The sequence below is a fragment of the Gopherus flavomarginatus genome, chromosome 4 (genome assembly GCF_025201925.1).
Source record: "Gopherus flavomarginatus isolate rGopFla2 chromosome 4, rGopFla2.mat.asm, whole genome shotgun sequence".
Lineage (NCBI taxonomy): Eukaryota > Metazoa > Chordata > Testudines > Testudinidae > Gopherus > Gopherus flavomarginatus.
The window spans coordinates 115,422,375-115,446,552 of record NC_066620.1 but is presented as its reverse complement, the minus strand read 5'-3'; the positions used below and the strand labels follow the sequence as shown (position 1 = coordinate 115,446,552).

Here is a 24,178-nt window from a genome sequence, read left to right as displayed (position 1 = left end):
CAGTGTCAGTCTGTTTTACCCCAGGCCTCCTCAACACCATAGGGAGAATGCTGAGACCTGACATGACAAAAGAGATATGTTGTCACACGATGTAGAAAAGCAATGGAAATCAGAGTACATGATGGTACTTAAATGGATTTCAGAAGTTTTAATGTGCCTCTAGGGGAGAACTCTTAAATAAAATGAGAAATAATAAAAATATTTTTTTAAAAATGTAATCCTTGACAAGATAAAATAGCATAACCTAAACTAATCCTTTCATTACCTGCAGAAAACCTGAGTATTCAGGCTCCAGGCAGGTGGCGTACAGAGCAAGTGGGGGGTGGAGCTTCTCTCTCTCTCTTACTGACATAGCTCCAATCCCAACTTAAGGGTTGGCATAGCATCAGTGGCCTCTCTATGCCAATTATCCATGCACACAAAATCTATGCTTAATGTGGCTTATGCAAGACCAGCGCAGAGATCTTTTCATGGGGGTTAGGAATGCATAGGCACCCCTCTATGATTACCCTGTCAGCAGACCCTCCACTCATTCCCTGCGAGACCCTTACATGGTGCAGAGGACTTTGCCTTATGCATATGAGGGGAAGGAGAGCTCATTGGCCTGCTAAACCCAGGGTTTTGAGTTCAATTCTTGAGGGGACCATTTAGGAATATGGGGCAAAAATCTGTCTGGGGATTGCTCCTCCTTTGAGCAGGGGGTTGGACTAGATAACCTCCTGAGGTTCCTTCCAATCCTGATATTCTATATGATACATTTTGTATACTCATTTCAATAAAATCACATTTAGAAAAAGAAGTGAGACAAACTTTCATTTTCAAGAATGGCTAGTTAATAATTGTATAGAGCAGTGCAAGAATCTGAATAATCAATAGACTTAAACTTATATTTTAGGAAGTCTTGAGTAACAAATACAACACAGAGCCTGAGCCCCTACATTTAAGAAAACAGGACTAACTTCTATGTATAGGAAAAACAACAATGTACTGCATGGTAGCAAGCCCCAAGCATATGCCACATCCTGGAGCTGCAAGCAGCAAGACAGGCAAATGCACATCTAGCTGTGGGAGGTTTAAGCATGCAGGAGGTGATGTACACTTCTCCGACATACAAAGCCAGTTTCATCTTGGGGTTTCAGAGCTACTGTACAGCCATCTTGCAGGTCCAGAATGTGGATTAGATGATGCCTGACATACTCCATTCCCAATATGCCCCCTTCTTCAGTTCTACCTATTGTTATTTTTAAAATTGGCCTATCGCACACTCGCGCTGGTATTTGGTTACGCAGACAGAAAGTTCATAATGAGATTGAGAGGGTGTAGATGAAGGCTGAACAAACCCTTAGAAGTTTAGTGAAACAAGAGGAGGAGATACTGTTCTACTGTTTGAAGCTGTATACAAAAACAGTTCAGTGCCTGGTACTGACTCTAGTTCAAAATAGTTTCTTCTCTACGTTGTTGAACGTATACTTTGTATTTATGACAGGTAAAGTGATAATATTATAACAATAATAAATAATAATAAATTATTTGTACTGCAGTAGCTCCTACAGCCCTCAAACAGGAGGGTTTAGCAGAGCCTGCACAAATATATAGGCAGACACTGTCCCTATCCCAAGGAACTTAAAGTTCTAAGAAACATAAAATAAAGGAAAATTAAAATGAGAAATCATAACCCAGATTCAGTGTCCCATTATTGTACTTATGCTCTGTTCTCCGTTAGTGGTATAAGGCATAGTTACTTGCTCCTGTCCTCATTGTAGCTATGGATTGAATACAGAAGTAGTCTTATCTGTTGCATACTTTACCTGTTGTATGCAGTGTAGTTGTGGCTATGTCAATTCCCAGGAGCTTAAATTCATAAGTCTGCTAGACACTAAAAATCAAGGACTGAAACTGGATTTATGGCTTATTACAACAATCTGTAACCCACTAACTCCTTCTTTTTGTCCTATGATTGCAGAGGTGTTAACAGGTCACTCTACCTTGAATGGTCCCTTAAGATATGTGCTAGCTACTTATGCTAAATCTGTTCCACCTTGCATTTAGCTGTGACACTCAGAGTACCTTTCCCAGACATGAAGAAATGTTCTGTGTAGCTTGAAAGCTTGTCTTTCTCACCAACAGAAGATGGTCCAATAAAAGATATTGCCTCAGCAACCTTGTCTCTCATGTCATTTACCTGTCACTTGGTGCATCTTGTTCTAGGATATAGAAGCAGTGGAGAAATGCTGATTCATACCAGGTGAGGATCTGGCCCATGTAAAACAAAGTGAATGTTATGGGGTTTTTTTTCCTACAAATTGCAAGGTACCAGATAATGAAAACAGTGCAGGTGGCAGTGGCACTTTACACTGATTATAATACATTGTGTTGGAAATCCTGAACGAATAGAAAGAACTGTTAGTTCACTGACATACGTCATTTCATTACCCTACCTTGTGGTAGGAATAATGGCCCAATCCTGCAAAACTTTACCCAGGCAAACAGTCCCACTGGCTTCAATGGATTACTTGGATGAGTAAAGGTTTGTAGGATTGGGCCCTAACTTCCTTAACACGCAAGTCTCCAAAATAGCACCTAATGCAGTCTTAAATGCCTTTGAACTAACAACCACCATCATTCAATTTGGCAGGTTCTTCACCCAGACAAGAACATATTTCCTAAAAGTGGTTGGGGTAGATTGTGTCTTTCAGGCCCACAGTGGGGTGAAGCAGAGCTGCACTGCCTGGAAGGAAATCCTGAACAGCATAGCTTCTCTCCTGGACATGCAGGGAGAATGAACACTGCATCTTTTAGAAAGGTGGAGCCTGCTCCCCACCAGCAGAGTTGGACAGCTCTCTGTGTGGGAACAGGACGCTGATGTCTCCTACTGTGGGTGACTAGAACCACATCCCAGATTTCACAGGTTTGTTTTTTTCCAATAATCACTTCCATTTCTTCACCTCCTTCAGTCTACAATCAGAGAACCTTAAAATTCGTCACTGCCTAGCTTTATTTTTATCGCTATTTCCCTAAGGTCTCATCTAGAGAAAATATTGTACTTTACAATGAAAAATAGTATATTTGAAAATAAATTAGTCAGAGGATAATAATAATTAACACAACAAAATGAAAGAGAGAGGGAGAAAAAGTGTGCTATATGAACCAAATTCTACTTCATTTGGAGTTGGACTAGCTTAAGGGCTTAAACCGGTACAGTACTTAAGCATTTGTGCATAACTAATTGTTTAGTCCTACTGAAGTCGATGAGACTGCTTATGTATTTAAAGTTATGCACATGACTTAAATGTTTTGCTGCATCAAGGCCCACACAAGAGTAGAAATGGGCCAAATTCAGTATAGCTGAATCCTTATGGATGCATTAGAATTATACCAGGGACAAATTTTGCCATTTTGTCTAAATCACTGCTTTTTCTCTCTCTAAAAGTGGGATGCCTTGTTTGTGTTGAATGTATACAACAGAAGAAACCATGAATCAACGTCTACTTATGTATCCAAATAGCCCAATCAGTTTGTTGACAGCAGATAATGCATTTGGCTTCTCCTTTGTCCATTTCTATCTTTGTTTGCATAGTCCATGTCCTTTTTGGAGATCCATAATCCCATTCCTTTGTGTAATCAATGCATTTGAAAATGTACACTGTGTTTGCAAGAATACATTTGTATAAATCCATAACAAGCCTGCATAAGTTAGCTATATAGCTGTGTGACATATCTGAAAATTCAAGTTCTACCCTTTAGAAAAAATGCTAAAACAGGGTTTTCACAATTCCTTTTCTCTTCTTCTCTCGATAATCAGTTTAGCTGTCAGTGAGTTACTACACCATTTAAATTACAACATTGCTTTCTTCCGCAAGTCAGAAAAACATTGAAAATAATATTAAAATTGTCAGCTACTTATAATAAAATATCAAACAGGAGACTTTCAAAGTTTATAAGATTCTAATATTCATTATAAATCACAGCATAAGTAAAGAATATGAAACACCACACTTCTGTGAAAAAATAAAAATCAATCAATAAGTAAATTTCAGCTTAAGTTCTCAAACTTCATCAGGCCACATATTACATTCATATGGTGCACCTATAGTAGCTGTCATACAAAGCATCTTAAGGCAAATTATACCAAGTCTTTTCAGGGAAGTATACATGTGTGCAGTTGCTATTAAGATCACCATTGACAGACAAGCATAAGTGCCTAATATTCTGAGCCTACATCTTTTGAAAACAGATATCAAGGAGTTTTCACACATTAATATTGTAGGCCAGGGGTAGGTAACCTATGGCATGAGTGCCGAAGGTGGCACGCGAGCTGATTTTCAGTGGCACTCACACTGCTTGGGTCCTGGCCACTGGTCTGGGGGGGCTCTGCATTTTAATTTAATTTTAAATGAAGCTTCTTAAACATTTTAAAAATCTTATTTACTTTACACACAACAATAGTTTAGTTATATATTATAGACTTAGAGAAAGAGACCTTCTAAAAATGTTAAAATGTATTACCGGCACGCGAAACCTTAAATCAGAATGAATAAATGAAGACTCGGCACACCACTTCTGAAAGGTTGCCAACCCCTGTTGTAGGCCAAATTCTGTTTTACATATACCCTTGTATGACTGGTTACCACTGACTCCAATGGCATTTACATGCAAGTAACAGGGGCATCATTTGGACCTAACAATGTATCCGGTAATACAACACTCGAAAATTGATTATACCCATGGTACCACAGAATAACCATGTTTCAAATACACATTAGAGATAATGGGTCAAGCTCTCTTAGGGTATGTCTGCACTGTAAAAAAAACCCACAGCAGCAAGTCTCTGAACCCCGGTCAACTTACTTGGGATTGTGTTACCAAGCTAAAAATAGAAGTGTAGACATTCTGCCTTGGGATGGAGCCTATGCTCAGATCCACTCTTGTCGCTGGGTTTCAGAGCCAGGAATGTCCACACTGTTATTTTTAGCCCAGTAGCACAAGCCCCAGAGCCTGCGCCAACTGACCTGGGCTCTGAGATTCTCTGCTGGGGGTGTTTTTTGCATTGTAGACAGACCTTTTGTTTTTAGACCCTTACAATCTCATCGAAGTTATTGGAGATGCATAAACATAACAGAGAAGCCCAACAATAGTAGTAACATCTTCATGTTTTTACTTGAAACATCAATGGATTTTAGGAAAAATTAAAACCTTGAGCCTGATCCTGCAACCCTTATTCATACATAATAATTGTATAGTACCACTCAAGTCAAGGACTGCTAACTGCGGGATCATGCTCCTTTGAACTAGCACCATCTAATTTTGTTTCCCCAAGACTAAAATTTATCTCAAATAATTCTTACTTTGTTCTTTAACATCTATTCACACTGGTACAATATTTTTGATTATATAGTACATTCCTTAAATTAATAAGGATTGAATCTAAAAATGTTTGTTGATTCAGATAAGCACCCAAATGTATGAATATTTACTTGAACTATCTACTTCACTTTGGTCTGCTAAAGCTGGACAGAATTCTTGTGAGAATGAGGGCTTTTGTGAAATCTAAGATACATTGCATTTTTGATTTTGTGAGGAAGAGTGTAAGCACCATCTTTTTCACAGTGTTTTTGTGTTGCTGGGTCCAGCCTGAACCAGAAGTTACAGAGGCTAAAATATATATATAATAAGGAATAATGCTAACTGGTTGCAGTTTTGTAACCAGTTTGAATTTGCTCTGAGCTTTGTAAAAAAGCCTGTGGCTTTTTTTTTTTTTTTACCCAAATCAGTTTACCCATTTTCTCTCTCTCACACACACACCCCTATACCCTTAGGGTCATAAAATCATAGACTATCAGGGTTGAAAGGGATCTCAGGAAGTCATCTAGTCCAACCCCCTGCTCAAAGCAGGACCAATCCCCAGACAGATTTTTACCCCAACTCCCTAAATGCCCACCCCTCCGGGTTTAGCAGCCCAATGCTCAAACCACTGAGCTATCTCTTCTCCCCTGGCCCACTCCTCTTTTCACAAAAACATTTGAAAGATCATTTGTTTGTTTTTTGTCCCAGTGCAGAACAAAAACAAATCTGAAAACCTTGAAAGTTCCCGTGAAACAGAACTGCTGTCCTCTGGACATCTCTAAACATGAGGGTATAAACTGGACTCTTCAGACTGAGTCACATACCTTTATCACATGATGTTTTTCATGATATATAGGTATCTTAAACATTTGGCACCAATATGTTGTGTCTTTGTCCGGTACAGGTACCTGTCTTAATAAAAAGGGAAAGAATACACTAATGTAAAAGTCAAACTTTTTTCATGTTGTTTCAATCCCCACCTCTCGCCCTCACCTCTACCCTATCTCCAAATAAAAACAAAATCCAAAGTAACTTACGTCTTGGTTTGTCAAGTCAAAGTATGCCAAAGAAGCAGATATAACATTCTTTTTCTCAGGGTTCAGTAAACGTAGACTCTTTGAGCCGCGATTTGATCCATGGTAATTTTGACCTGCTTCTCCCATGTCTTTGTGGTGATAGGCCCATATCACCCTTACTGTGCTCTCCTTGAAAACAAAATCTTTTCTGATTAGGTATAGGAAGAAGTCCTTCCTCACAGTTTAGTTCACAACATTCCCAAGGCAGATCCAAACCTGTAGTAACTTGTCATTGCTCTGCTGGAGCCACCTTTTCCTTGTTTTTATAATCTACCCTCATGTTTCTACAATGACTATCCTCCAACCATGTTTTACAGAGATCTATTTGCAGGGCTCAGCTGGTCTCGGTTGGAGGTTTATTCTGCCACTGAGAAATGTGTGACATCAAGGTATGTGTGTCTTTCCCACAAATGTTAGTCAGTTTTATGCACAGCCATACGAAGCAGAATAGATTCCTAAACAGCAAATAAACAAGCAAATAAGACAAGTCTTTTTTTAGAGGGGTTACCAGTGCTTCTTCTATGACTGCACCACACTTAAAGCGGGGCAAACGTTGGTTGGGCTTGCCAAATAGGGTGACCAGATGTCCTGATTTTATAGGGACAGTCCTGATTTTTGCGTCTTTTTCTTATATAGGCTCCTATTACCTCCCACTCCCGTCCTGATTTTTCACACTTGCTGTCTGGTCACTCTGTTGCCGAAGAAGGGCAGCCGTGCTTTATGGCTGGGGTGGTGAGGGGGAGTGAGGTCAGAAACTGCTGCAAAATGTGAATGCTGGTCAACTTTGCAGCGCTGACTCACCCTCCAGGAATGTAAGGTATGAAGGCCATAAAGGTGCAAGCCCTGGGCGAGGGAAACCCCTTTGTTCCATGCAGCAGGCCAGGCAGCACCCAGCCACCCTCCCTCCCAGGGCTGGCGCTACCATTTAGGTGACCTAGGCAATGGCCTAGGGCACCAGAATTTTTGGGGGGCACTATTTTGCCGGGGGGGGGCGGCACGCAGGTCCGGTGGACTTACCACAGTGATGCCGGCAGACGGTCCGCTGCTGGAAAGGCTCCAGTGGAGCTGCCGCAGTGACACTGGCGGGCGGTCCGCTGGTCTAAAGGCTCCGGTGGACCTGCCGCAGGCATGCCTGCGGCAGGTCCACCGGAGCCTTTAGACCAGGGCACCGTCCGCCAAAATGACTGCGGCAGCTCCACCGGAGCCTTTCCAGCAGTGGACCGTCTGCTGGCATCACTGCGGTAAGTCCACCGGGGCCGCGGGGGGCGGTGAAATGGCCGTCCGCCTAGGCGTCAGAAACTCTGGCACCGCTCCTGCTCCCTCCCCTAGTGGAGGCAAATATCAAGTGGGTTAGGACCTGCTGTGGGCATTGTGCTAGTTGCTCCTTTTTAAGGGGGATTGTGAAGGAATTTTTCCCGCACCAACAGATTAGCTTTGGTGAAGTCAAGTTTTTTCGCCTTCCCCACAGCAGGAGTCAGGGATGACCTTTTCTGCTAAGAAGAAAAGGGGGTAGGCTATATGTCACAATTTATTGTGTAAGTGTGGGGCAGATGTCCAGTGCAGGTACTCCATAGGGAAAGCATCCAATGACCAGATAAATGGCCTGGTAAAGGACTTAAAAGGAGGTGTTAAATAAAGGAACAGAATGTGGGAGGGTGGTTGGGGGACTCCTATGATTGGTACAGCAGGGAGCCAACCCCTCCCCTCCTTCTCATAGCCATCTTAACCCTCCTATTAGGGGTGGATGGTAAGGTCCAAGCCATAGGTTGGCTGGGGGGACCTGGATGGAAAATAAATGGGGGCTGGTGGAAGCCACAGGTAATAATTTTAATAAACATGGATTTGCCTGCACTGTACACTTTATCTGCCAGGTAGTCCCAGACTTCTATATAATAAAGTTGAAGCCCGATTAAAATCCATATCAAGTGTCTCCTGTCCTTCTTTCAGTATACCCAGACAATGCATCTCGGTCCCTCCTGATATCTGCCTGTGGCACACAATAATTTAATGTCCTGAAGGCTACGATACTTTGTTCTAATTCTGGGTTTTGGGCTCAGTGTGGGGATGATGGGATGGTATTTAGTAGTATGTGGTATATAGGGTCAGACTAGATGATCCCATGGTCCCTTCTGGCCTTAAACTCTACAACACTGATTAAAAAAAACATTTCCTACCATAGTGAACTTTCTAGAGTTAGAAGATTAACATACCAAAGTGAATAACTTGATGCAAGTCTTTCTGCTTGTTCAGTCATCTTTAATGCTATTGTCAGTGAGTATATATTTTAAAACTGCATAAAAAGAAATAATAGTCTATCACAGCCACTATGCAGTAAATAAAAGAACATGGACAGTAAACATATTTTTAAAAACTGCTCTGCTTAAAAAAAACAGAAAATACAGAAATTAAAATATAAAGTATGTTTTTCCTGCTATATACACAAATTTTCCAGAAACTCATCTTTTTGTACTGAGGTCAAGCATGTAAGACTCAGTATGAAAGAAATTTGAGAAAGGTCTGAGAAACAGCTAGAAGGGGAGGGAAAGAAGTTGGAATTTGACTTTAACTGCCCATGCCTACTAAAATACATCCAAATACTGAAATTGTACATGATTAATCTAAGCCCCAAAATAGAATTTTTGGAAAGTTTGTGCATATAGCTGGATAAACACATTTGGTAGTTGAATTTCTGTAGTTTTTTCTTTTTTTAATCTGAGGAGTTTTTAATAACTGGTTTCAACGTCATGGTACATTTTTATGTACTTGATCTATATGTATTTGTCTATATAAAAGCAGAACACTTACCGTTATACTCTTATCATTTGTGTCACAAGTGTGCAGCTCTCTGCTAAAAGCCAGTATTGTATGTGTACTATTTTCCATGGCATACTCAAGATGGTAATCCTGTTGAGAATCTCTCTTCAGTGCTCTGTTTGCATCAGTAAAATAATCCTGTTGAAAATACAAAATAAAAACAACCTGCTGTAATTCATTATAGAATGATCTGCAGGGCTGGCCTTACCATTAGGTGAACTGAGGCACTGCCTTAGGTGCCAGACTGGTGTGGGGGGTAAAGGGGGCACTTGGACCCAGAAACCCAGAATGTAGAAAATCGTGTCTGCTGCTGGTGCATATGTTTTCTCTCTGCTCTAGGTGCACAGAGATGGAGGAGTGCTGGAGGGCACAAGAGACATAACAGGCAGACAGGAGAAAAGGGGGAGAGGGAACAACAGAAAGCAGCAGGAGCTGCAGGGAGAGAGAGGAGGAGGAGCCTCTTATGTACCTCTCTAACATCCCCAGGGGCCTGGACTGATTAATACCAGCTTCTCAGGGAGCCTCCTGTTTCCTGCTGCTTCCCTGAACCCACTTGAGGAGAACAGGCAGTTAACTGAAATAGTAGGAGCCAGTTAGGCCCTTCAGATGCTGATATCTTCCCTCACTCAGGCCCTGCTACCAGCCTGCTTATTTGTCCCCTTCAGTTGAGTATTGAGAGCCATTACAGCTAGCACAGAACAGCAGTCATGAATGAAAGAAGAAAATGCCCTTCTGGGGCAGCATTCAGAAAAATAAAGAAAGCAAAGGAAACTTTTCTATCTAAGCAGGAAGGAGCTCTCCTGAGATACATAGACACAAATGTTCACAGTGAGCCTTCCAGCCCCAGTGAGGATGTTAATGGTGAGGAGATGCCTGAGCTTCCAGTTAGTTAGAGTGCAGGTGACCTGGCAGCTACTGCAGCATCCATATCTCCATCTCAAATGGATGTAACCATGCACATTCCTGAAGAAAAGTGTAGATCAGAGAAGAGTGTGGTGGAGGCGCAAGAAACAGCTACTGCTGAGTTTAGTTCCTTAAGTCTAGATGATCCAGGACTGAACCCACTTGAGCTGTGACCTGAGGGACATCCCAAATGGTAACAAAGTGGAGAGACTAGAAAAATCTGTCTAGAAATCTGGCATTCCATGAGAAGGCAGCAAATCACCAGAGAGCATTCCATAGGTGGAAAGAGCTTGAGATGAGACTAAGGTTAAAGACCACTATAGATGATCAGCATCAAGAGAAGATTGCATCAGAGTCTCTTTACTGGCAAAATGTTCTGAAAAGGCTCATTGCCATTGTGAGAATGCTTGCTACCCAAAACCTAGCACTGCATAGCACTTCAGATCAGCTGTATGGTCCAAACAATGGAAACTTCCTTAAAATTGTGGAGCTGGTGGCTGAGTTGGATGCTGTACTCCAGGAGCACCTAAGAAGAGTCACCGCCCAACAAATGTACACACACTACTATCTTGGAAAAACAATTAAAAATGAGATCATACAGTTACTGGCAACAGAAGTCAAACAGAAGATTGTGGCAGATCTGAAGTCAGCAAGAAATTAATCTGTTATTCCGGACTGCACACCTGACATCAGTCATATGGAACAAATGATTTTAATGGTGCGTTTTGTAACAACAACAGAATCTAGTTAAAATGTCCCTGCAATGGTGACTGTCGGAGAGCATTTTCTAGAATTTATTGACATTGATGATACTACAGAAGCTGGTATGACAAATGTGCTTCTTAAAAAGCTGGAAGATATGGGAATTGTGATAGCTGACATGAGAGGTCAGGGCTACGATAATGGTGCCAACATGAGAGGAAAGAACAGAAAAGTGCAGAAATGGATCCGAGAGTTAAACTCTCAAGCTTTTTTTGTCCCAGGCAGTTCTCATTCATTGAACTTGGTGGTCAGTGATGCAGCATCAGCTTCTAGTTAGGCTGCTGAATTTTTTAACGTAAATTTAAAGCATCTATGTATTTTTCTCTGCATCACTCATTGATGGCAAATTTTGAAGCAACATCTGGCAACATCCTCTCTTATACTGAAACCACTGAGTGCTATACAATTGGAAAGTCGAGTGGAGGTGATAAAGCCTATCAAACACCAAACTGGGAAGATAGATGATGCCATAGTTGCCATTATGGAGGATAATGCTATGACAGGAACTGTTCATGGGAGACCAGTGGCAGAGAGAAATGGAATCACCAGAAACATACATAACTTCAAATTTCTGTATGGCTTAGTATTGTGGCATGACATACTGTTTGAAATAAACCTTGTAAGCAAGAGTGTTGATTTTGATATATCTAGAGCAAGGGAACAACTGGGCAAAGCAAAGTCATACCTACAGTCTTAACAGGTCAGATGAGGGATTTCAAAATGTTCTGAAGAATGCACAGCAGTTGGCAGAGGAACTTCACACTGAACTACTTCCCATCCATTCAAGAATACAAGAGTTACTGAAGAGGATGAGATTTTGATTACGAGGCACGGGATAATCCCATAAGAGACCCCAAACAACAATTCAAAGTTGAATTCTTTAACCAGGTGCTAGATTGTGCAATGCAGTCAGTAGTAGAACATTTCATACAGCTTAAGGAATACAGCAGTATATTTGGGATGTTGTATGATATTCCAAAACTCCCTACTATACCTGAAGAAGACCTATACGAGCAATGCAGGGCACTAGAGACAGTGTTCACACATGATGACATGCACAATATTGATGCGAGTGATTTAGGTGATAAACTGAAAGCCCTTTCAAGATACATTTCAGCAGGATCAACTCCAAAGGCTGTTCTGGAATATATGTGCATAAATTGATGACCACCCTCTTTCCAAATGCTTTTGTTGCTCTGTGCATACTTCTACATTTCCTGTAACAGTTGCCAGTGGAGAACGCAACTTCTCCAAGCTGAAGTTTATAAAAACACATCTACATTCCACAATGACATAGGAGAGGCTGGTCGGCCTTGCAACATCTCGATAGAGCATGAGCTGGCCCAGACTGTGGACCTTCAGGAAGCAGTTCAAATCTTTGCAACCATGAAGGCACAGAAAGCATCACTTTGATTATTCAAACTGATAAAAATGCCAGGGTTTACTACGCAGACAAGAAAAGTTACATATGCTGTTCAGACATTTGAAACTTAAGTGTTACTTAAAATTTTTGAACAATGCATTTGAAGTTGTTAGTTCTCCTTTATTGGGGTAGGTAGCAGAGCAATACCATGAGTGGAGTAGAACAGGAAGAAGGCAGAATTGAGACCTTTCAAAGGTTTGGCCCTAGCAAGGGGGCATGGAGGTGTCATTTGAGCTCCCCACCTCAGGTGACAAAATGTTTTGTGCCAGCCCTGATGATCTCGTATTAAATCCAAAACATATCTTTATGTAAAATATTGAAACTACAACAATTGTTTGTTAAAGGATTTATTGTAGATGCGGTTGGATAATTCTATGGGTAAAAAGTCATCTAAGTCTTTTTCCAGCAAGTGACCTTAATAGTAAACAGCTGAGGCTCAGGAACTTAAAGCAGATTCTTCGTTAACAATAGTATAATTTACTGCTCGAGCCTAGACACCTAGAAAAAACAAATAGGATACTTAAAAGATAATGAGCAAATTCATCTTTACTGTAACTCTACTGATTTCAGAACAAGTATTAATTTCAATTAATGTTTATATCAAAAGTACTTCCTTTTCCTCTCTCCCCACATTTTAGTCTTTACTATTTTGGGGAAAAAACATCTAAAAGAAATCTACAAATCTAAACGAACCAGCCATTCTAGCTTTAACTACTGTGTTTTTTTGGAAAATTACCATTAAACGGCAAAATTCATCTTATGATGGTATAGTCTTGTTTATACATCTATCAGTTTAAAAAGCCCACTCAAAATGTTTTTAGTGTATTTTTTAAAAGAAAGAAGATCAGTCTTCAGTGTAGCAGACGTATCATATAATTGCAGAAACTGCTTCAATAATGTCACGTCATTAACCTCTTCACCCCTGAATTCTTTGCTGCCATATGCAGCTGCTTGCTAGCTGTGCCTCATTCCCTCAAGATGACACATCCTCTCACATTGACAGAGCCCCAACCATGTGGTGTTCATATAAAAAGGCCATCCATAGGCTCTGGGACAAGGGGAGCAGCATAGTCTTAGCTGCCCTGCTTTGAGTTTTAGGCCTTTTCTGTGCATATTTTTTGTTTTTTGCTACTCTGTGCACTGAACCTTGCAGGGGAGCAGCTGGTCTGTGGTAAGGAAAACATCAAGAGAACACTGCTTTCCCAGCACATGCTAGTGTTCTCTCTGTTACCAAAGGATTTTGTTTGAAGCAGAATTTTTTAACCAGTAGATGTGCTTCTGGGGCTAAATGTGTTTTATGTGGTTTCTATGACTTGCATGCTCCAGTCTCCAGAGAGAATCTCTCCTCTGAATATGCAGTTGAGAGAGTTTTAAAAGTGCACATGCAAGTGTTTAGAAATTATATTCAATGCAAAATTTGAGGCTGAATTGAAATCTCTTTGAAAATCTGGCTCCTGGTCAACAGCAACTAAATCAAAATCTAAGGTGACATCTTGGCCTCAGAAAAACTCACATTTCTGAAATGTCCCTTTTTCTCTCATTATCACCATAGTATCTGAGAGTGGAATTTGCTCATTATGCATGTTATAGATTGATATGCATAAATATGTATGCATCTATATATCTTGAAAGGGGGGCACTCAAAAGTTAGGACATGCCAGATTTAATGTTGCCTGTGAAAACTTAACTGGTCCCTCTTCTGTATATGCACAATGATATTAATTACAGGAGCATATTATTTTTTCCACAGGACCCTGCCTCATCCAGTGCATAGGATGGACCATGTTATGGGGATGAATCAAGCCTGCATAGTGTTGCTTGTAGGAACCCTGCTTCATTTGCTACAGAATTTGGACGGTGTATAGCAAATGTGGCAGAGGGCAGCAGGAAGAGAAAGGATGGTCTCTTGGTTAAGGAAGTTGAATCTGCCCGGGAGAACTGGATTCTATCCTTCCACATGCCACAGAGTTTCCATGTGATGCTTGGCAAGTCAGTTATACCAAACTATTCACACATGGACACTGTTTGGTTTTTATTTTATGATGCCCAATTTGAGTCCCTGAGATTGACAACTTGCAATTGCAACTGAAGTCAGCATAGCTGTGCTTTCAAATTAAAATGTTTGATAATGGAGATAATAATGTTCCCTTACCTCTCAGGGTTATTGTGAAGATAAACGAATTAATTAATGTTTGGAAAGCACTCAGATACTTTAGTGATGAGCACCACAGATAAGCCCATGAAGAAATTCACAGTTCTGTTTGCAGAGCAAGGTTTGAACAGTGTGCAGTAATAACGCCTGGGGCCACATATTGAACAATGAGGAAAAACACAAATTATGGAATAGCTGCTCCTTCATTGACTACTGTCCATCCTGTGCACTGAATGAGGCCAGGGTGCAAGCCACAATAAATATAAATTTAAAAACCTCTTATGTTGTCACAAAATGAAATAATTGTTTTCCAGACAGCCCTATGCATGGCTAGGTGCAAGTGAATGAGTATACATGCAAAAACAGGTATGTGAGTGTGTGTGGTTGAGAAAAGTCAGAAGCAGCAGGATTGTGAGCTGAGAAGAGGAGCAGAGAAAGCAGTTGAGAGATCTGGAGCCTATGTACATGTGCTGAGAGGAAAGGAATAGATGGTTGGGCTGGTCTGGTCTGGGTTGTGTGGTGGGACAGAATTGCTCGATTTGTTTTACCAGGTAGAATTAATGGAGCTGCTTTGGGGTCTGTATTGGGGGAACAAATGGGTAGGTGGGCATTGAGTGGAGGCTTGCTTGAGGAATTGGAGTGTTGTGTTCAGTGATTAATATATTTTTTTTTGAGTGGAAACTATAGACTTTTTCCATTGAGATAGTCACAAGGGATTAGATGGATTTGCAGTAGGGTGGAGGACTCACTTCCAAGTTTTGCTTAAGTCCCATCCAAATATTAAAATCCTGTCCTCTGCATCACTGAATTAGGTATAAAATATGCCAATAAGGAAAATTGATGATGATAATATAAATGTCAACATAACTATTTCATTCATCCTATATGAATGGAGAGGGATGGTCACAGATCTGCACAATTTACAGTGAGTGACGTCTCAGTTTGATTCTATAGTGAAATAGTGTTTGGGAAATACCACCATATTGATGTGTTTTTCAGCATCTAACAAAGGTAAGAAAAGCTGGATTCAGTCATTACCTGTACAAATCCATTCACCCATTTACCACTTCTGGCATGTAAAAAGCCCAGTATTTACTAAACAAATGTATCCAGCCATTAGCTTGGGAGCATTTTATATTTTTGGCTAAATCTTTTAGTCCCGTGGCTCTCACCTTTCCAGACTACTGTCCCCCTTTCAGGAGTCTCATTTGTCTTGTGTACCCCCAAGTTTCACTTCACTTAAAAACTACTTGCTTACAAAATCAGACATAAAAATACAAGTGTCATAGCACAATATTAATGAAAAATTACTTACTTTCTCATTTTACCATATAATTATAAAATAAACCAATTGCAATATAAATATTGTACATACATTTCAGTGTATAGTATATACAGCAGTATAAACAAGTCATGGTCTATACGAAATGTTAATCTGTACTGACTTGCTACTTCTTTTTATGTAGCCTCTTGTAAAACTAGGCAAATATTAAAGAGGTGATGTACCTCCCAGGAGATCTCTGTGTACGCCCAGAAGTTCATGTACCTCTGGTTGAAAACCACTATTTTAGTCAATCCTTTTGCCTTTGGAAGATCTGCCATCACAAACATAGAAGACATGTATCTGGAGATACACCTCTTTGGGGTGAGAGAATAAGAATAAACAACATAGGGCCTGTTCCCACATTACTGATAGAATAAAACTTCTCACTAGCTTCTCAGGTTACTAGTGTGGAGGCTGCTCCTTAGCACAGAACTTGTCCATACTTACAAGTTTACTGGTACAACTATGTCAGTTAGAGGCGTGATTTTTATCTACCCCTGGTGTGGATACAGTTTAGTTGTATAAGGATGTCTTATACTGGTATAGCTTATTCTATTTCCCAAACTAGAATAAGTATACCAATAGAAGCAATTTTATGCCAGTATAATTGTGTCCACAGTAGGGGGGTTTTACCACTTAAACTATACAGCTATATTTAAAGCAGCTAAACTTTCTATTGTTGACAAGCCCATATTGGTACATGCTATTCTAAATTTTACAGAGATGAAGCACAGATCTGTGGTCAGAATGAAGCCCTCAGTATAAGATTTCTGTATCAATCTTAACAGCATGGAAAAAATATGGTCTAGTTTGCTGATTCTGCACTTACTATTCATCCATTATAATAAGGGCTTAAGGCCCGAGTCTCTATTTCTTTGCACCTCTGGGAATACTGCCATGCAAAATAAGTGCAAAGTGCATATAAAAACACTATCAGATCAGACTGGTAGTGTTTTATATTCACTTTATAAAGGTGTAAATGATTACAGAAGGAGGAAGCAAGAGAGAAAGGGCCTGATTCTCCACTTCTGTGAAATCTAGCTCCCTTGCCCAATGGTAAACCAAGTTTTCGTTGTTTATAGAATTTCTATTGAAAACTTGCAGCACTATAGATTAATCATTTGGAAGTAAATATTATTAGTTTTGATGCATGATAGCACAGACTTTTTCTTCTTTGGGATATTTTACATCCTTTGAAAAGAATTTAAAGTATCTTAAATATAACACATTTTTTCTGCATTTTCTATAGTAATATTGCATAAATCAGTCTTAGCAAACCTTAGCACAGACTTTACATCAGTCAAAGATTTAGATAGCATTATCACAATATGCTGTTTAGAAATTAAAACAGCATATGGAAAGTTAACAATCACACAGATTATACAAGTTGCTGTGTATCACTTACAACAGATGAAGGCAATGATGTTAAATTGGTTCTCACATTCTATTGACCTGTATCACTTTCATATAAGAGCTTTGCAATGGACATGTTTCTGATTGGCACTATACAAAACAGCATGGAGAGTAATTTCTTATAGATGTAATAAAAGCTGTAAATAGGCTGTTTTATCCTTGAAGAATGTAAGCACAGCTGCACAAGGAATCTTGAGAAAAAAATATTACCAGCTGTCATCACACACTGGAACAGGTGTTTATAGAGAAAAAAGCAACCCTCAACATCTTTATGATGTCCAAGACTGTTTTGTTTATGATATCCATTTCCTATACAGGCAAGTCTCATCTTACGCTGGGGTTATGTTCCACTGTCAGAGTGTAAAGGGAAAATCGTGTATAGTCAAAATTACATTGAGTGTAATGGCGGGCGGAATCACCCGCACTACAGGTACAGTATTTAAATTGTTATTTTTCCTCTTTGTTTTTGTTTGTTTGTTTTTGCTGATCGCGTAAAGCTGAATTCGCGCATGTTAAATGCGTGTAAGATGAGACTCGTCTGTAATAAATTTTACAGAGCACCTTTCAAGCCAAAGGATCATAAAGCAATTTACAGACTATGGCCCTATCCACAGGTTCAATGTGTGAGCAGACTGCAAGATTTAGAAAAGTTGCCATGTTCTTCCTCAGAGATTACCAAATTTCAGTGCTAATTAGATTAGTGTAGGGGGGACGTCAGGGTCAAATGATAGGGAAGAGGCATGGACAGAGCTAGAGGCACTCCAGCTATTCCCAGTTCAAAGAACATTGTTCATTAGGTGAGGTTAGACCTTTCCTGAGATTGCTTTAGCTTGGGACAGAGTTGGAGATGAGCTGGGCAGAGAAACAGGAGCTATAACCTAGCAGGAAGTAAGCACAGCACAGAATCTGGCTCAGAATATCTAGGAAGGATAAACTGCTCCAGAAAAAGAAAGAACTGACCAAAACTTCTGTCTGAAATCTGCAACAAACCAACACTTTATTTGGAATTCTAAATCACGTGGTTAACCTTTTTATTATTAATTACTTGGCTTGTTTAGTCTAGCCAAAAGAAGGCTGAGGGGGGATATGCTTGCTCTTTATAAATATATCAGAGGGATTAATATTAGGGAGGGAGAGGAACTAGAATTTAAGCTTAGTACCAATGTAGATACAAGAACGAATGGGTATAAACTGGACACTAGGAAGTTCAGACTTGAAATTAGACGAAGGTTTCTAACCATTAGAGGAGTGAAGTTCTGGAACAGCCTTCCAAGGGAAGTAGTGGGGGCAAAAGACATATCTGGCTTTAAGATTAAGCTTGATAAGTTTATGGAAGGGATGGTATGATGGGAGAGCCTAATTTTGGCAATTGATCTTTGATTATCACCAGATAAGTATGCCCAGTGGTTGGTGATGGGATGTTGATTGGGATGGGATCTGAGTTACTGCAGAGAATTCTTTTCTGAGTGCTGGCTGGTGAGTCTTGCCCACATGCTCATGGTTTAGCTGATCGCCATTTTTGAGGTCGGGAAGGAATTTTCCTCCAGGGCAGATTGGCAGAGGCCCTGGAGGTTTTTCGCCTTCCCCTGCAGCGTGGGGCATGGGTCACTTGCTGGTGGATTCTCTGCAGCTTGAGGTCTTCAAACCACAATTTGAAGACTTCAATAACTCAGGCATAGGTTAGGGGTTTGTTATAGAAGTGGATGGGTAGGGTTCTGTGGCCTGCTTTGTGCAGGGGGTCGGACTAGATGATCACATTGGTCCCTTCTGACCCTAGAATCTATGAATCTATGAATCGATTTTTCATTCAAATGGAATCCTGCAGTTCTTGGGTCCAGCAGCCACTGGATAATATTACAAGAAAAGCTGTTTTCACGTGGTATCTGACAGGAACCATATAGAACATAATATTACAAATAAACAAAACAAACTTGTTTCCATAAATGAGTTCCAGCTTGAATTTAGAGCAGTTCTTATTTTATTAAAAATAAAGCAGCGTGACCAACAGAGAACTGATAAGAAGGAAAAGTCTGCAAGCCCCAATCATTGTGTCACAGTAAGAACATTACAAGATCATTCTGGTTGACTGACAATGATGTAGTGGTTCCTAAATGAAAAAGAATATTTCATAGAAAGCCTAGACTGACAACAATCAAGCCACTGCAGGAGGTGTCCAAAGTAACTGTCCAATAGCCAGTTCATTTGCCACCTATAACCAGTTCGTTCAGGATTAATTATCTATGGCTGTTTACATAAACACTAGATTAAATAAAACTATGCTTCACTGCTACAAAAGCCAAATCTTATTCATATGAGCAATCCCAGCAGGCTACAGTCATTAATGGTATAGCTCTGATTAAATTAGTGGAAGTACACCAAGGTGAATGTGGCTCACTTACTTCAGGGGAACTGTCATTTGAGTAAGGAGAGAAGGATTTTTCCCCCCAATATTTTTTTTTAAGAAAGAGAGAAAGAGAAAGAGATACATGCACTTCTTCCAGTTTTTAGGGTTCTTTGACATATTAGAAGGATTTGTTTATAATATGTATGTGTGTGTGTACACACACACACAGACACAAACAGAATATAAACAAACTATTCTTATATGTCAAATAAACCTACAAACTGGAAGGTGCCAATAATTTTCATTCTGAGTCTAATTTCTTTTATCCAGGTAAGTTCTGTCAGGGATCTGTATATTCTGCAGCAAGACGGGCCTAAATTCTGCAGACCCCCTTGGTTTCTGTGTAACCCTGTGGCAGTTGATGAAATTTTGCACCAGACTAAGCCCTGGTCTACATTATGGGGTTAGGTCGAATTTAGCCTCATTAGGTTGATTTTATAATGAATGTATCTACACAACCAACCCAGTTCCATCGACCTAAAGGGCTCTTAAAATTGACTTTTTTACTCCTCCCCGGCGAGGGGAGTAGCGCTAAAATTGACCTTGCTGGGTCAAATTTGAGGTAGTGCAGATGCAATTCAATGTTATTGGCCTCGGGAGCTATCCCAGAGTGCTCCAATGTGACTGCTCTGGACAGCACTTTCACCTCCAATGCACTAGCCAAGTACACAGGAAAAGCTCCAGGAAATTCTGAATTTCATTTCCTGTTTGGTCAGCGTGGCAAGCTCAGCAGCACAGGTGACCATGCAGTCCCCACCGGGATCGCAAACGAGTTCCAGCATGGACTGAACATGGAGATACTAGATCCGATTGCTGTATGGGGAGAAGAATCTGTGCAGGCAGAACTCTGATCAAAAAGAAAAAATGCTAATATATATGCCAAAATCACACAGGGCATGATGAACAGAACCTACAACAGGGACACACAGCACTGCCACGTGAAAGTTAAGGAACTCATGCAAGCCTACCAAAAGACAAAGGAGGCAAACAGTCACTCCGTGTCAGAGCCCCATACATGCTGCTTCAATGATCAACTGCATGGCATTCTGGGGCGGACCCTAGCACTACCCACCACTGTCCGGGGACACCTGAAAGGGGGGAGTCTCATGCAACAGGAAGGAGGATTTTGTGGATGAGAAAGAGGAAAAGGAGAATGCACAGCAGGCAAGCAGTGAATCCGTTCTCCCTGGCAGCCAGGACTTTTTCATCACCCTGGAGCCAATATCCTCCCAAGGCGGGATCCCTGATCCTGAAGGCGGAGAACGCACCTCTGGTGAGTGCACATTTGTAACTATATTACAGGGTTTAAAAGCAATAGTTTTTAATGTTTTATTTGCCCTGAAGGCTTTGGATGCATTCGCGGCCAGTACAGCTACTGGAAAAGTCTGTTGACGTATCTGGGGATGGAGTGGGAATCCTCCAGGGACATCTCCAGGAAGCTCTCCTGGAGGTACTCTGAAAGCCTTTGCAGAAGGTTTCTGAGGAGAGCTGCCTTATTTCGTCCTACATGGTAGAACACTTTACCACAACAAGCCAGTAAGCAAGTAGTCTGAATCATTGCAGCACAAAGCATGGCAGTGAATGATCCTGGATTTTGGTTGCATTCAAGCAACATTTGGTCTATATCTTTCTGTGCTAGCCTCAAGAGAGTGATATCATTCATGGTCACTTGGTTGAAATAGGGGAATTTTTTTAAGGGAACAGTAAAAGGACCCCGGTCATGTTGAGTTGTTTGCACTTGGCTAAAAGAGATCATTCCTGCGAATAGCCACGTGGTGAGGTTGGGGGTGGGGTGTGCTGCACATTCACTTGAAAACTGCAGCCCCTCTTTTTAAATGGCAAACCCAACTAGCATTGCTTGCTATGGGAAAGGAGGGTGCTGCAGTTCGAAACCATTCCCACATATTATGACTGCATTAGAAGCCAACTCCTTGTACCCTTTGGCTTACCATGGCTACCTGGAAACCGAATTCTGTTGCCCAGCTGTGTGTGATGTGTAACCATTCCAGCCGGCGCTCAATATAAAAGGCAAAATGTGACCTTATACCTAAAGCACATGTGCTGTCAGCTGTGAATTGTTTGATTCACTGTAAAAGAGTCTCTCTTTTGTTCTCAGAAATGTATCATCTTAAATTTTACTCTCCCTTTTTATCCTCCTGCAGGTGCAAATGTTTCTATGCTCCCCATATCATCTCCGTCCCTGAGGTTATCACAGATTAGAAGGCGAAAAAAAATGAACTCGCGATGACATGTTTTCCGAGCTCATGCAGTCCTCCAGCACTGATAGGGCACCACTGAATGCATGGAGGAATTCAGTGGCAGAGTCCAGGAAGGCATTAAGTGAGCGCAATGAGAAGAGGCAGGATGTGATGCTGAGTCTAACGAGGGAGCAAACGGACATGCTCAGGCATCTGGTGGAGTTGCAGGAAAGCCAACAAGAGCACAGACCATCACTGCATCCACTGTATAACCGCCTGCCCTCCTCCCCAAGTTCCATATCCTCCTTACCCAGACGCCCAAGAATGCAGGGGGGTGGGCTCCAGGCACCCAGCCACTCCACCCCAGAGGATGGCCCAAGCAACAGAAGGCTGTAATTCAAACAGTTTTGATTTGTAGTGTGGCTACAATAAGCCATGTGGCCTTGTCCTTCCCTCTTCCCCAACCCCACCCCACCCTACCTGGGCCACCTTGTCAGTTATATCACTTTTTTTTAAGTAATAAAGAAAGAATACATGGTTTTAAAACAATAGTGACTTTATTTCCTTTTCCATCTGTGATCGAAGGGAGGGAAGGTGGTTGGCTTACAGGGAATTAAAATCAACAAAAGGGCCAGGTTTGCATCAAGGAGAAACACACACAACTCTCACTCCAAAGCCTGGCCAGTCATGAAACTTTACAAAGCCTCTCTGATGCACAGTGCACCTAGCTGTGCTTTTCTAATTGCCCTGGTGTCTGGCTGCTCAAAAATGGCCACCAGGCAATTTGCCTCAACCTCCCTCCCCATCATAAACATCTCCCCATTACTCTTACAGATATTATGGAGAACACAGCAAGCAGCAATAAAAATGGGAATATTGGTTGTTCTGAGGTCTAACCTAATCAGAAAACAGCGCCAGCAAGCTTTTAAACATCCAAAGGCACATTCTACACCATTCTGCACTTGCTCAGCCTATAGCTGAACTGCTCCTTACTACTGTCCAGGCTGCCTGTATATGGTTTCATGAGCCATGGTAGCAAGGGGTAGGCTGGGTTTCCAAGAACAACAACTATTGGCATTTCAACATCCCCCACAGTAACTTTCTGATCTGGGAAGTAAGTCCCTTCTTGCAGCTGTTCAAACAGCCCAGAGTTCCTAAAGATGCGAGCGTCATGCACCTTTCCTGGCCAGCCCACGTTAATGTCTGTGAATCATCCCTTGTGATCCACCAGTGATTGCAGCCACCATTGAGAAGTACCCCTTGTGGTTTACGTACTGGTTGGCAAGGTGGTCCGGTGCCAAGATGGGAATATGCATTCTATCGCCCTACCACAGTTAGGGAACCCCAATGCAGCAAAACCATCCACTATGACCTGCACATTTCCCAGAGTCACTACCCTTGATAGCAGAATGTCAGTGACTGCATTGGCTATTTGAATCACAGCAGTCCCCACAGTAGATTTGCCCACTCCAAATTGATTCCCAACTGACTGGTACCAGTCAGGTTTTGCAAGCTTCCACAGGGCTATCGCCACTCGCTTCTTAACAGTCAGGGCAGCTCTCATCTTGGTATTCCTGCACTTCAGGGTGGGGGAAAGCAACTCACAGAGTTCCATGAAAGTGGCCTTATGCATGTGAAAGTTTCGCAGCCACTGGGAATCATCCCATACCTGCAACACTATGCAGTCTATGCTTGTTTGCTGGGCCCAGAATCGGCATTCCACTGTATAAACCAGCCCCACTGCCACCAAGATGTCCCAACTGCCACATCCGGTGCCTTCAGGAATGTCTGTGTCCATGTCCTCCTCACAATCATCCTCATGCTGTCGTGTCTTAGCCAGGTTCTCCACATACTGCAGTATAATGCACAAGGTGTTTACAATGCTCACAACAGCAGTGGTGAGCTGAGGGGGCTCCATGCTTGCCATGCTATGGCATCTGCATGGGTAACCCAGGAAAAAAGGCGCAAAATGATTGTCTGCAGTTGCTTTCACGGACAGAGGGAGTAAGGGAGGGGAGACTGATGACATGTACCCAAAACCACCCATGACAATGTTTTTGCCCCATCAGGCATTGGGAGCTTAACCCAGAATTTGAATAGGCAGTGGAGACTGCAGAAACTGTGGAATAGCTGCCAACAGTGCACCACTCTGTGCGTCGATGCTAGCCACGGAACTGAGGACGCACTCTTTAATTCGCTTAGTGGGGACACACACACAATCGACTGTATAAAATCAATTTCTAAAGATCGACTTCTATAAAATCAACCTAATTTAGTAGTGTAGACATAGATATTTTATTATTACCTACACAGAGGGAAGATATTGGATACTGGAGGGCTCATTGATTTATCATACAAAGGCATAA

The 24,178-nt window shown here is 41.4% G+C and overlaps 1 protein-coding gene across 1 annotated transcript in view; it reads right to left on the bottom strand.

The window, feature by feature from the left end:
• MOXD1 (monooxygenase DBH like 1) overlaps positions 1–24,178 on the bottom strand; it is a 101,544-nt gene that overhangs the window by 59,023 nt on the left and 18,343 nt on the right. The window contains exons 2-4 of the mRNA XM_050949644.1: positions 9,225–9,371; positions 6,381–6,548; positions 6,168–6,251 (exon numbers count right to left, since the gene is read on the bottom strand). Of these exons, the coding sequence (XP_050805601.1) occupies positions 6,168–6,251; positions 6,381–6,548; positions 9,225–9,371 (399 nt within the window). The remainder of the gene's footprint in view (positions 1–6,167; positions 6,252–6,380; positions 6,549–9,224; positions 9,372–24,178) is intronic.